This window comes from Saccoglossus kowalevskii, chromosome 3 (assembly GCF_978046115.1).
Source record: "Saccoglossus kowalevskii chromosome 3, keSacKowa6.1, whole genome shotgun sequence".
NCBI lineage: Eukaryota > Metazoa > Hemichordata > Enteropneusta > Harrimaniidae > Saccoglossus > Saccoglossus kowalevskii.
Genome location: NC_140643.1, coordinates 26,457,043 through 26,472,225, shown reverse-complemented (window position 1 = coordinate 26,472,225; position 15,183 = coordinate 26,457,043). Strand labels below are relative to the sequence as shown.

Below are 15,183 nucleotides of genomic sequence, written 5' to 3'. Positions count from 1 at the left end.
GATATATTGTTGCTGGAAGCAAAGTGTGTGTGTGTGTGTGTGTGCAACTTTGCCCAAACAGACATGTGCGGCACAGTCCCCGTTAGCTATCGAATTTAAGATATAGTCTTGGAATATGATTATGATGATTGTTTAACCTTTGTACCTGATCGTCAAACGAGTACTTGTCCATATTCAGAGAGATTGCTCTGGAACAGCATTAATTAAAACAAAATCAGCAATTTTGAATATATATAACATTTTAATTATTTTATGTAAAGTTTTGGTAATAGCAAAAGCCCACAGGGTGCTGAAATATGTACATCAGATTTTTCGGGAGGATTGACACATGACTACGATGGAAAAAATATTCCAAAATATTTTTATTTTGTGTTTTATTGATAATAAAGAATATTGGTTACAAAGCTGCGTTGACTAAATATGAATCTTTGCAGTCAATGACTGATCAGAGTGAACACTGGTCAGAGAGAAAAAATTCATGTAACCTCTCTTTCACAGAAACTTATTTGTATTACCGGTACATGTATTATCAAATTCCATTATCAACTTCGGAGCTGAAATTAGGGGGGAAATATGAAGTGACAAATCACATGCATGTAACTTTGTGATGACAACCGCCGCCTCCTCATACATGTAGCTAGGATACTGCTTTTCTTTCAAATATTACGCGGAAAGTATATTTCAGAGCATATTTCATGAAGTAACAGTTAACTATCAAGTATCCATAATATATTAACCCCAGATGAGGACAGATTTACTCGCCTGAAAATAAAACATAAAAATCAATTACACACAAATATATATTTTCTGGGTGAAACAACTTATAATACTGTAAAAGGGTTAAAAATTCACTGGGTTTTAATTTTGCTTATTTCGCTGACTGGAAAATTGAGCATAGATAGTCATTTAAATGATAAAACTGTGAATTTAAAAATCACTAAATATGCCTGAAATGGTAAATCAGTGAAATTTAAACCCAGTGAAAAATAGTCATTTTTCAGTATTATACATCTGTTACCGTAACGCCATAAGTTACAGTGGCTCGTAATTTTGCGGTATTTTACGGGGTATTTTCATCCTACCATATTAGGCAATGCGAATTCCAAATATGGAATGATTGCGCGCGTAAGCGTCCTTTAATAATAAAAACAAACATTGCTGCCACCAGGATTTGACCGGACTCCATACAAAGAAGTTCGCTGATTCTGTTCTAAACACTTTTGATTTTGGTATTCCCCATGATGTATCCTTGGAAGGAAAAGATGTATAATAATAAGGTTATTACAAGGATATATCTAAGTATGCACTCAGACAGTACACAGTCGGTCGATACTTCCGTTGTTCTGTTTTTGTGCATACTTTGAGGTATTCAATTTGATTTTAACGTTTAATTTTTTTTTTTATAGTTCAGTCTTAAAATAACGATCTTTCGGAGGGGGACATGGCATTGGGATACCTACATCAAAATTGACAAATATCAAACAAGAAAACTTCTGCGTTTGTGAATTTTCATGCAATATTCAGACTCCACTGCGATACTATGACCTTTATTTGTCATGTTTTTACATTCCATTTCATGCATAACATGGGATCTTGAGAAATTGGACTGGAAATTGGTCTATTTGGACTGGAGCTCAGGAACAGAATATTCAAAATGGCAACTTTCAATTATCAACATTGGGCCTAGAATTAGCAACTTACCCTAACATTCCATGTTCTTTTGTTTTAATATGATGGAAGAAAAGTAGAATAGCTTGAAACATGTTGCTACGACCCTGTGAAGAGAAAAAATATAAATCACAAGTTAAGTCGATGACCAGAGTGGTCCACAGGTCAATATACAAAGTTGACAAAAATATTCGCCAGAAATAATTGAAGATATCATCATGAAATGAACAAATCTAACAGAGGTCCATCCATGTTTTACATACCAAGTAACGATCTCTATAGAGTAGTCCACAGGTCAATACGAAAGTTGACTTTGAAAGTTGTAAATCAGAACGACACAGCAGAATGTTGAGAATGGTTTACATACCTTAGGTACATCCCAAGTATCATCACCTATAATGACTTTGTAATGGGGTGGGTTGATTTTGGACTGAAAAATCAAAATGTTGTCTTTTTTCTTTAAATCTAAGGATATAAAAAATACAGTGCCACTATTAAAACTTTCCTTTCATATTAATATTTCCAAGGTTAGATAGATAATATCTTACTAGTGGTCAGCACTATGTGAACCTGTTTTTGAATTATCTAGTATCATTTATAGAGTCCAGTTTGTGACTCCCATGTTCATATTTTTTGGGAATGCTTTCTGCATACACAAATGATGGTCAGCAATGTAATGTGGGTAACACAATGGTAAAGAGCTTGTCCTTCAACTGATGTGGTCATTCTCCGTGAATTTACACCATTTAATTTTAACTGTTATTAAATTTTATTAGATTTCTTAAAGGGTAATACTTGAATTTCAGAATAAAATTGCAAAAAAATGTGATTTGATTAACTATATGTTAGTACAAATGCAGCTGGGCCATGCTTAGTTTACATTATTATACATCTGTCATCATAACACCGCAAGTTACAGCGTGGCGTAATTTTGCAGGATATTTTCATCCTACCATGCAAGGAAATGCAATTCCAAATATGGAATAATTACGCACATAAACATCCTCTAATATTAAAAACAAACATTGCTGCCACTAGGGGTTTGACCGGACTCCACACAAAGAAGTTCACTGATTCTGTTCTAAACATTTTGGATTTTGGCATTCCTATGGTGTATCCTTGGAAGGAAAAGATGTATAATAATAAGGTTATTAGGAGAATACACTCAGAGTATGCACTCAGACAGTACGCCACGCATTGACCTCCACTGCGCATTGGTTAATACTCCAGCTGTACGGTCTTCGTACATACTTTGAGGTATTCTCGTAATAACCTCATATTATTTGTAGAATACTTTGATGTGATACTGAATTTACTACGCAATTACACGTCACTTTTAGAGTAAAAACAAACCTGGTTTATCTGGAGTCTTCATAAAATACTGGTTAGTAAAGGTTTTACCATCTGGGTACTTTGGATGTGGAGGTAACTGTGAATCCAGATAAGTACATAGTAGATGCTGTAGAATCTAAATAAATAGCAATACACACATCAGATCCAACATGAATGTGTAATGCCAACGGCAGCAGTAACCGAAAAGCTTTAACGCAGAAAATAATGCAAACAATGTTTTTGACTTGCTAAAAAACAGACATGACCTCGCTAGTTGAAGACACCCTCTACAGTCAACACTCATCTACTACTTGGTCACGAGAGGGCTCTCGTCAAATATGACTGATATTTTAAAAAGATTGGGGCTCACAAGTTATTTTCCACTGTTATAGCTAACAATGCATTATATGACCATTATTTCATTTTAAATTTGTTCACCCACACAGAGGGAGCACCTTTCAATAGCTCTTGTGCATACACTTACCACACAATCTGTTGGTAGATCATGATCCCATTTTCTACCACGGTAATCACCACCTCCATTCCATCGAAAATCACTCATACAACCTCCCTGAGATAATTCTACAAAAACACATAAGAGTAAAACTATATTCTAACCAACAGATCTTCATGGGTGTGGTGTAGTAAAATCACATGCGATTACATGAGGCACAATTGGCTAGCTATGCAGCCACTCATTAAAGTAAACTGGAGCAGAATTTGACTTCAATACTTGCCTGCAAGTCTCTGTATTAAGTATTCTTGATTTGCACTGACATCTAAGTATGATAACACTTTTGGCAACGATGGTATTAAGTGACACTTGCTTTGCGATATCTGACGTAATGATGTGATGCCGACTTCTGCATATCAAAGACACAAGTATTTAATCCATACATGTACATGTATACTATACACAATTGTCAGTGAAATTAAGTCAATTAACAGGGTATAGAGTCCAGAGTATGACAACAGGTGCATTAATACAGAAAGTATAAATTATAATCAGTATAATGTCATATGAAATGATTGATGTTATTTGTATGGATAAATTATTATATGTTATACCGCCAATCTGTAATTCAGCAGAACCCATTTGTCGTAGCTTAGTATTGATTTCTTCAATTTCTTTCATCAGGTTTTTCAGCACTGTCTGAGCAATCCACTAAAAAAAAAAACAGTATAATAACAAGTGTGCATGCTCTATGTACAGTAGTTGGGGTTTAGATCACATTACCGGTGTGGCACATGCACATAGAACTGCAGATTTCCAAGATGGGAAATCAAATTTGCTACCTAAATTGCAAAACAGCTAACTGACACACAGGCTATGGAAAATACGAAGGCCTGGCCAACTGAGACATTAATCTGAATAACCTGAGAGATGCCATTTATTTGTTCATCCCATCCCATCCCTCACCTCGTGCTCGCTGAGCAAACTTTCATATTCAACAAAGACAAAGATTAATGATTATTTTTTATGTCAATCAACATCCTTGTACAATGTTCGATATGGATGGTATATAAAAAACATGTCATTGTCAATGACATAGTCTGAATTTGTGTTATAAATGCAAGGTACCAATGTACATTAATGACCCGGTGTGTGAAATGTATGTGTGAAGATTAAACTCGCTTGTTCCAGGCATATACAAGATATGGCTCCGATGAACTGTATTCATTGAAACAAAATGGCCACCAGTCAACCATTTGGAACCCAATACGAAAAATAAAGTGCATCATTGTCTCATTACGTATGTACCAGGATTGAACATAACTGAGATTCAGGTTTTGGCCTTTATTGTCAATTCAGGCATATTGATACACATCATGAAATAAATGCACGTACATATGTCCAATATGATACACGTGTAACGCTTAAACTTGATCAGTCAATACATGTCAGTTATACAGATCCGTAACTGCTTTCTTTGATACAAAAACTACATGTATACAAACAAAAATACAGATAAAAAATATACCTTTCGTAGATTTTCAATCCATTCTTCTACCGCATCCCTAACAACTCCCAACTTTGCCCAGGATTCATTTGCTGCAAAGGTAGCTGGGTAATCAGGATCATCGTCATTCCTGGAAGACTGTGACTTAGGTGAGCGGCTTGCAATTTGATACTGGTACTTTCTCAAGACTGGAGTGTAGTCAGAAGCTGATCTGTTATAACTCCAATATGATGGGCTGCTACCTGGAGAGGTATCGCCACTTGCTAAGTGGTTCCACTGTTCTTTCTCATCATAGTTCTTTAGGTAGGAGTTGAGAGACGTCATGTCTGTGATTCTCTCGTCTGTAAAATAAAACATGGTAGTCCAAAACAAGTTATTTTAAACAGAACTAACTAAAATGCAACTACAAAATGTTCATCTGAATAGGTTTCTAAATGCAGTCATTGTTGGTCATTTTGTCTGTTTGAAACCTTTTTATTATAGATTCTTATAGTTAATGTGATTCTCTTGGTAGGTCAACAACTAGTAATAAAGTGATACTTACCAGGTGAGCTGACACCAGGAGAAGACTGGTGTCTTGGTCTTAGTGATGAAGTACTTGGACTGTCTCGAAATAAAGGTGAAAAATTGATACCAGTGGAAGATGTACGAGGGCTGCCACTTGTGGGCTGCGAGGCAAGAATAAATTAAACAAGTCATTGTCAATGACACGTCCCCGTTCCGTTCATATTTGAGTCAGTGACATATACATTCAAAGCAGATCATGACCGAAATGCACCTGCATATGTACAACACATTGTGCTAAATCTGAACAAAATCCATCCATGCATGACTGAGATCCGGTTCTGGAATTGTGAAAATACGTGATTTTGATGCATTTTCGGCCTTAAAATGGCCATCATTCCGCTATTGTTAAGCAGATCATGAAACAAATGCACATATCTATTTGTGACATGATGTACCATGTGTGTGTGAAGTTTGAACTTGATCAATCCAGACATGTCTTGGATACGGATCCAGAACTGAATTCTTTAACAAAATGGCCGCCAGTCGGCCATTTCGAACTTGATCCGAAAAAAAAAGACGTGCATCAAGGTCCTATTATGTTTAATGTATGTACCAAATTTGAACAAAATCCGTCCATGCATAACTGAGATACGGGTCCGGAATGGTGAAAATGTGCGATTTCAATGCATTTTTGGCCTTAAAGCGGCCCCCATTTGGCTATCGTTAATGAGATCATGAAACAAATGCACATACGTATTTGTGACATGATGTACCTTGTGTGTGTGAAGTTTGAACTTGATCAATCCAGACATGTCTCGGATACGGATCCAGAACTGAATTCTTTAAAACAAAATGGCCGCCAGTCGGCTATTTCGAACTTGATCCGAAAAAAAAAATGACGTGCATCAAGGTCCTATTATGTTTAATGTATGTACCAAATTTGAATGAAATCCGTCCATGCATAACTGAGATCCGGGTCCGGAATGGTGAAAATGTGCGATTTCAATGCATTTTCGGCCTTAAAGCGGCCGCCATTTGGCTATCGTTAATGAGATCATGAAAAAAATGCATGTGCATATGTCCCATATAATGTGTGATGTATGAGTGAAGTTTGAACTTAATCGGTCCATGCATGTTCGAGATACAGGTGATCACGGACGGACGGACGCACACAGGGCAAAACATAAGTCCCCGTTTTCGGACTGCGTCCGAACGGGGACTAATAATTAGTCAATCTGAATAAATAATAGCAAGTAGATTTTAATGAAAAGTAAAAGCAGCTCTATCTAGTGAAACATACTGATCAGGGAGTGTGTGTGGTCTTTTCGTGTAAGAGTCGTTGATATAGGGGGTTCATAAATGGCAATCAACTTTTAAAAAAGCACAGAACAAAAATGTTATCAAAGCCAGAATACAACTCACCCTTGATACTGAAGTGAATGAGGAATGTTGTGGTGTAGTGGAATAAGATGCTGAATGTGTGAGGTACGGTGTACTTGGATAAGAACCAGAATAGCCTGATGGGTTGAGAAAAGATACACTAGGCGTACTGTACAATGATGAGTAAGCTGGAGATGCCATGGGACTGGTTGTAGTCACTGTCATAGAACTTGGTAATGATGTTACTTTACTAGTTGATGGTGGTGTACATGGATGTGATGATGATGGACTTGTCCTGAATCCCACAGCTGAAATAACAAACATTTAGAAACTTGTAACTTCAAATCACTGAATGTTTTAAATACTTGTAAACTAATCTTAAAGTTTGAATGACAAAGTTGATTATAATTTAAATGAATAAATAAATAAATAAACGACAGTTTCACTAGATCTGCAACATAATTCACACTACCAAATCACATAACACAAATGTTAGAAGAACTTGACAGTTTTTGTAGCTAATAGTGTAAGAAGTTCAGTGACAGGGATGAGCAGCAGTTTTTATACAACCTCAGTGCATAGACTGATGATTTCAATTTTCTTGGATATACAATATTGCATACATAAAATAGCTCTCACCATTGGGACCAACACCAAGTAATCTTCTCTGTTGAGGGGATAGTGCTATTGGTTGTTGAGTGAGTCCTGTGGTAGGTCCAAGATATCTAGCAAAGTCCACTACAGCATTTAAAGTAAACAAAGTTGCCAAGAACAATTCTATATACCAAATAGCTGGATGATCTATCTCGAAAAATCTGGCAATCGAACCAAACGTTCTAGAGAGAATGGATTAGGACAAGGTTAAGTACAGGGTAATGTACAGTTAAAAACAAACAACTCTAAAATCTAGGATAAAACATAACCATTAAAAAACACTTACAACTCAATATAGCAAATTGCTGCAACCAAGAAATTGACAATACCCCAAGACAGAGCTAGTCTTGCATTCTTAGTGGAAAATCTTCTATCCAAGGTCTTCTCAACAACTGGACTTTCTGCATGGCCAAGCCGCATAGGACTCCCTGTTCTCATCATATTTTTGTATTATAGCACCTAAAAAGTATGCCAAAAAGAAGTACATGTATATGTAAATGTAAACTCATAGTTATCGCCAAAACACAGCAGGGGAAATGTCAACTAATAATAGTACGCATCATGTAATGCATTTGTAACTAAAACTGGCAGACAGCGCAGCACCAAATCATGCGATCAACATCTGATATGCTTTGTTTAACAGCAGGAGGTACATGGTTTAGTGGTCTGAATATACACTAGAATACCAGAAAAGTGTCCAGAATTAGACAATCAATTAATCCAGTCAAAACTGTGATAAACCAAATACTATTAATGTAGCTTACAAAGTACATGTAGTCATGTCACTGAAGGTAATTTAACAAGAGAATACCATCAGGTTTCAATTTTCAGTTTATAAAGCTCAAATCAACTACCGGTACACCTCCCACCTACACTGTTGCTGTTGTATGTACATTGGCTACTGGTACATAGCACCTTGTATCAATGATCTGCCCTAAGGTCTATGTTTATAATCAATTCATTAATTAGATCATACTATTTATTAAAATGTCTCACAGCTACACAACACCCAAGTGAATACGCAGTGTTACATCATACATGTTTGGTCAAAGACGCAGTCGCTGAATTTCAATTTAAGTTCCACTGTTTGTGTAGAATAAATTTGAATGAAACTCGCCCTCTACTTTTTTTATTTTTTTCAAGTTAAGGTAGAGATGCAGTTTATTCGGCTTGCTTTTTAATTGAGTAATTAGACAATGAAGATGGTATTATATATCCAACATGTTATATATTTTCTGAAAGCTTATTATACAAACTTTGTAAAACTTGTCTTTATTTTAAATATCCAGAATGCGTTTTTGATTTTGGGTCAAAAATATGCTTTTTTGGACAAAAGTGGTTTAAAAAAAATTAGCTTAAAAACTTCAAGTCCGTTTGTGGGTAAAATTACATCACTGGATACTTTGGTATACTACTAATTCAAATGCGTCCACTCATCTCTCTAACGGCTTTCAAAGTCGCACAGCATGACCTCAAAGTTCACTCTTTTCCATTTTTGCATAATTTATATATCCATGTTAATTGCGGACTTGTTATTTTTGTTCCACTCGCCGTAATAAACTGTCTGGACGCATTTTGAAGGGGGAACACCTTGTCAATAATGTGTGAAATTTTCGAGGCAAATGGCCAAAGCGTCTATCAGCTATTTTAATTTAAAACCCAAGAATTCACCAAAAATAGAAGACGAGAAAAAGGCTAATTTGCATATTTGCGCGTTAAACCGGGAATTACTGCTTTGTCATACTTTGTCATACTTTCTAGACTATTGAAATTGAAAGTTAACGTATAGACATAGACATTTTATGTAAAATTGTTGGACCAGAACAACTGCTCTTGAATATATAAATCAGAAACACGTCATTCATACCAGTGTTTTGATGGGGTCGGTAAAAACACGTGTCAATGCCCAGTAAATATGACGTCATCTCATGAATTATTAAACAGGAGGCGGTCCTAGGAAGGTGACCTTTTATCACGATCAAAACATCATGGCTTCTCTTCGATGTATTTTCAATAAAAAATCTACGAGTATTTCAGAGCCTATGGTTTACCGTGAAGAGTACAAAGTGGGATATTAAATTATTTATCCTCGATAATTGTTATGTAGTATTGAGAACCAACTCCAGGAAGCGAACGCACAATAATGACAAATCGCGTAATCCTAGAATCGAAACGCGAGGCACAGAAGTTTTGTTCAGCGTTTCCAATCCCATTTTTCCCACTGCAACATATTTGTTAAAAGAAATATTTGAATTCTGTTCGTTTTTTAAGAAGGCATTTTTTTATTTTTTTACGATTTTGGTAACGCCTTATTCAGGGATTTTCTAAGACAGTCGCAGACAATCAGCGCACGGACGTACGTACAAAACATGCTGTTGTACTACCGGCGACGGTCGCCTGCAACGTAAAAGTTCAAAAATTTCGACCGGTTTTAAATAATTTGTGTTGGATTAAATAATTAGTGTTGGAAATCTGACATGTTTTAAAAGTGCAAAATTAAGGTGCATTTTCGAGCGGTTGAATTTTTCCGAATAGAAATCAGCAAATGAAAAAAATCAGAGTGCTAAACAGTGTGTTAGTTTTAAAAAAATGGAATCTCCGTCAAATTGACGTAAACTTCCCCATTTTTCACGGAAAAAGCAAAGGTCGTGGCCGAGTTGCAGGCTAAAAAACTCAAAAATCAAAACAAAATCATCAATCAGTAAGTATTATGACAAGGAAAACAAAACATCAGACGCGGAGAAGCGGTCAGCGCGTCAAAAGAGTTGTTAATGTATCAAGTTACCTCTCTGTGATTTATTTTTCATTGAAATTATTTGCTTGTTTTCAATTAATTTTAGCGTACCTCTGCAATTTATTTTAGCATTGTCAGTTGCTTGCTTCATTGAATTAAACTGAGTTCGTCCGGTTGCAAACAAAGCTGTCTCGCACTACCTAGCAAAACTTGCGAATGATCGAAGTACAGGTACCCATTAGACAAAAGATACACGAAAGTTTGTATCTCCCCGACCCAGTGCAATATATGCGATTAGAATCAAAGCTCACGTGTCCCTTATTTGAGGGACCAGATTCTGCCGTAAATTCGGGATGGGATTTAGAAAAAAAATAGGACTTTTAAGGTGTATTTTGGCGTCATTTTCGGACATTTCAATCATTCCTGAATGATGCGTGAATTGAATGAACTATGACCCGTACAATCTCGATTTGCATATTGTCAATCAAAGGTCCTGTTATTTGGTTACTCATGCAAATTAGGCAATTGGACATAAACATTGCCACGTGTGAGTGTTTTTTATTTTTAACCAGAAAATAAACAGCAATTTTAACGGTGTTCCAATAAGAATTCATTGGTCTAATTTTCACAGAATGTTCTTTAGATAAAAATCTATATAAAAAACGAAAAAAACTATTTTTGATTGAAATTCACAAATAAACTGCATCTCTACCTTAATTCAACTGTAACTGTAACTAAAATTTTCATCTTTTCTAGGGGTTGCTTTGTGTTAATATAATTATTATTATTATACATCTTTCACTGTAACACCATAAGTTACAGCAAGTCGTAATTTTGCGGTATTTTACGGTGTATTTTCATCCTACCATATAAGAAAATGCGAATTCCAAATATGGAATGATTATGCGCGTAAGCGCCCTCTAGGAATAGTAAAAACAAACATGACTGCCACCAGGGTTTAACCAGACTCCACACAATGAAGTTCGCTAATTCTGTTCGCAACTTGTTGGATTTCGGCATTCCCATGATGTATTCTTGGAAGGAAAAGATGTATAATAATAATAAGGTTAGGTTATTATGAGGATACCTCAAAGTATGCACTCAGACTGTACGCCGAAGCATGGATCTCCGCTGCGCATCAGTAGATACTTCCGCTCTACTGTCTTCGTGCATACTTTGAGGTATCCTTCTAATAACCTCATATTACCGGTATGAAAGTATAATACATCTTGATATCCACTATTCATGTAGATAAACAATGTTGTATGCTTACGCATGATTTCACTATGCTCGCTATTCAGTCGTTATCTGTCACGTTATAGTTCTCAATGTGAAGCTAAAAATTAATTGCTGAAATGAAAACATTTCCCCCCCCCCCCCCAAGACTGGGGAATGCTGGTATCGCCTTTGGGAATGGGTGAAATTATTCATTGCACTATACATTAAATTAATTTACATGAATGGGGAACACATCCACGGTAAAACTAAGTTAACACCACTGATTTTTCAGGCAAAATTATAATTAATAGGTACTGAATAAATTAATGCAACTGTGGTCAAAACTGAGACCCCCCCCCATTCCATCTAGATATAAAGATCCTTGGTGTAGTATACCTAGATCACGCTAGATATAATATACTGTAAAAAGATTAATTATTCACTGGATTTTAATTTTGCTTATTTCGCTGACTGCAAAATGCGCTAAATTTAAACCCAGGGAATATATAAAACTTAGTATAGAACACATTATCTAAGTGATGAAACCGTGAATTTAAAACCCACTGAATATGCCTGAAATGGTAAATCAGCGAAATTTAAACTCAGTGAAAATTAGTCATTTTATAGTATATTCGAAAATTACAATAATCACAATGGATTTACCCAACAATAATATTTTTCAGATGTGTTCATCATTTTATTCTACGGGATCATCTCAATCTCAGTGGTTGAGGTATTAACACAAGATTACTCTGGTCAGGCAGGTGAAAAAAAAACACTTCACTGCTCAGGCCTACCTAGCTGACACAGTAAAACCAAAAGTCCAAAATGACAATACAAACTTACGGAGCATCAATTATTCAAGCACGACCTCGACTCGATTTCTTCCTATATAGTCAAAAACTCTGGTGATTATGTAAATCTCGTCCCAAACGTGAACAATGAGAAAAAGATTGAACGCCCACAGTAGACAGAAGAATCCTATGGAAAATGTCAGCAAACGCAAAACGTCAAGCATGACACATTTTTGGGAAAAGCAGATGACGCATTGTAGTAGTTGTAGACAGTGCTTTCCAACACGCTGGATGGTTTTAAAAAAATCGCGAATCGGACGTTCAATTCATGAGGTCGATAAATCTACTCTCCAAAAAATTGGTGTTGGATAACAAAACAATTTCTAATACATTTTTGGTTGATTGATATAATTATATATTTCACGAACACAAGTTTACGAATATACAAGTGTGTCATTGTCACGTGATCAACAGGGCTGTCTTCTGTACTTTTGTAAATAATCAAGTTTCTTCTTGTTTATTGTCATACTGAATCTTCTAAGCACCAGGTGGGTTGTAGTCGGTATATTCATCCATACAGTAGATTTCGAATCTTACATGCATGTTAGGTAAAGTAAGGAAAAATGTGTGCTCTTGCGTGCCAGTCTGTATCATGTTGAATGTTGTCTCTCGGAGCTTACCAAAGGGAATCGTTTCTCATTCCCGGATCAAGCCTTATATTGCCCTGCCTACATCCTGCCTCGATACATTATCCTTTGAGGTTCTGGATTACCAAACATTTTCATGTTATTTTGAAGCTTTCTTTTCATTTTATTTTATTATTCCATAGTTAGTTACTCACGTACATTAAAACATTCTATGGATTTTTGCGTTGCCAAAGAAATCACAACCTTTGAACCCTAAAGGCAGTACAACATTTCCCTAAGAATATCCACATTATGGAATATCAAACATGTTATCTTGAGCAAAATTATATTCCATAAACAAAAAGAAAAACAAAGTGGTGTTCAAAGTTAATCCATAACCAGTCTCCAGTTAATTCAAGCATTTCATTAACATTTACTTCCTTGTTGGAATCTCTGAAAGGTGTGAAATTCTCGTGCATGTACATTCATTTTTTAGCTCCGCTGTCGACTTTGTCGAGCGGAGCTTATCATATGAGTGATTGTCCGTCGTCGTCCGTCGTCGTCGTCCGTCTGCCACTTTGTTTTTTAAATATATGTTGTTTATTGTGTGGGTGTAAATGTGCTTTTGTCAATTTCTATTATTATGCAAATGATATGCAAATTATGTCGTCACGGTGGTTTGAATTCCTGGGGAGAACGCTGCCGTGTCAATGTTTTACTTTTTCGACTTCTTCTTGAAAACTACAAGCCTGAATGCTTTGATACTTGGTGTATATGTACCTTGGGTAGACCTCTCTTAGGTTTGTTCATTTCATGTTGATATCTTCAATTCTCTAATGTTGGTGAATATTTTTGTCATTTTTGGTAAAAAGTGATATTTTCGACTTCTTGTTAAAAACCGCAAGTGCAAATGCTTTGATATTACATATATAGGTACTACATGTGGACCTCTCTCAGATTTGTTCATTTTGTAATGATATCTTTAATTCTCTAATTTTGGTGAATATTTTTGTCATTTTTGGTAAAAAGTGATATTTTCGACTTCTTGTTAAAAACCGCAAGTCCGATTGCTTTGATATTACATATATAGGTACTACATGTGGACCTCTCTCAGATTTGTTCATTTTGTAATGATATCTTCAATTCTCTAATTTTGGTGAATATTTTTGTAATTTTTGGTAAAAAGTGATATTTTCGACTTCTTGTTAAAAACCAATAGATCAATTGCTTTGATATTACATATATAGATACTACATGTAGACCTTTCGCAGATTTGTTCATTTTGTGATGATATCTTCAGTTCTCTAATTTTGGTGAATATTTTTGTCATTTTTGGTAAAAAGTGATACTTCTTGTTGAAAACTGTAAGTCCGGTTGCTTTGATATTACATATATAGGTACTACATGTGGACCTCTCTCAGATTTGTTCATTTTGTAATGATATCTTTAATTCTCTAATTTTGGTGAATATTTTTGTCATTTTTGGTAAAAAGTGATATTTTCGACTTCTTGTTAAAAACTGTAAGTCCGATTGCTTTGATACTATTCATATTGTTCATTTTCTAATGATGTCTTCAGTTCTTTAATTGAAATGTGCATTGCTAACAGCGGAGCTATCTCAGCCGATAGGCTGCTTGTTGTAGACTGTCTCACAACAAATTAACTTGACTATATACAGTACTAGTAGTAGCATGGCATGAAAACTATTGTGAATTCATTATTGCCTCAGGATCAGGAATGTAGAAAGTTTCTGCCTCAGAACTTTCAGTGAACTTATCTGATCCAGTCCCAGACTTTTTGCCCATGCATAAAGGTGGACTTTGGCTATGTACATGTTTTATAACATATTGATTAGGCTAGTTGCTGTAAATTTTTTTATTTTAGCTGGAATTAATTTTCGCTGAAAAGACGATTTGGATGAGTTGAATGTAAAATATAGGAAAAAAGGTATATTCACTGGATTTTATTTTCACTGAATCATTCCTTCAGCAAAAATAGTGAAAATTAATTCCAAGTGAAAATAAATTATTTTACAGTAACTATAATTGTGTTGAAATAATATACCGGTAAATGTATACATTTAATTGAAGGAATTTAATATTTGATGCATGTGTCAAACTTGTGATGAAAACTATAATTTGGTAGCCATGGTGATTACCTTTAATGAATGGCATTTTAAAAAGATATGTAGGTCACCATTTGGCCACTTAAACGAATCTAGCTAGCAACAAAACTTTCTGGAATGCTAAAACAGACTTTACAATTTATCAGTTATTTGCGGCTCTTTTCTACCCACAATTCAAAACTTT

General features: G+C 35.4%; 1 protein-coding gene across 1 annotated transcript; it reads right to left on the bottom strand.

Annotated features, from left to right (window-relative positions):
- Positions 1–357: 357 nt before the first annotated feature.
- Positions 358–12,496, bottom strand: LOC100377657 (transmembrane protein 209-like). Its single transcript, XM_002730766.3, has 13 exons — positions 12,301–12,496; positions 7,789–7,961; positions 7,488–7,684; positions 6,891–7,156; positions 5,506–5,629; positions 4,983–5,302; positions 4,069–4,165; positions 3,738–3,863; positions 3,485–3,582; positions 3,022–3,136; positions 2,036–2,133; positions 1,702–1,775; positions 358–762 (listed from the first exon to the last, which is right to left on the bottom strand). The coding sequence occupies exons 2-13, from the start codon at positions 7,941–7,943 to the stop codon at positions 708–710; spliced, it is 1,725 nt and encodes a 574-aa protein (XP_002730812.1). The 5' UTR covers positions 7,944–7,961; positions 12,301–12,496; the 3' UTR covers positions 358–707.
- Positions 12,497–15,183: the final 2,687 nt, after the last annotated feature.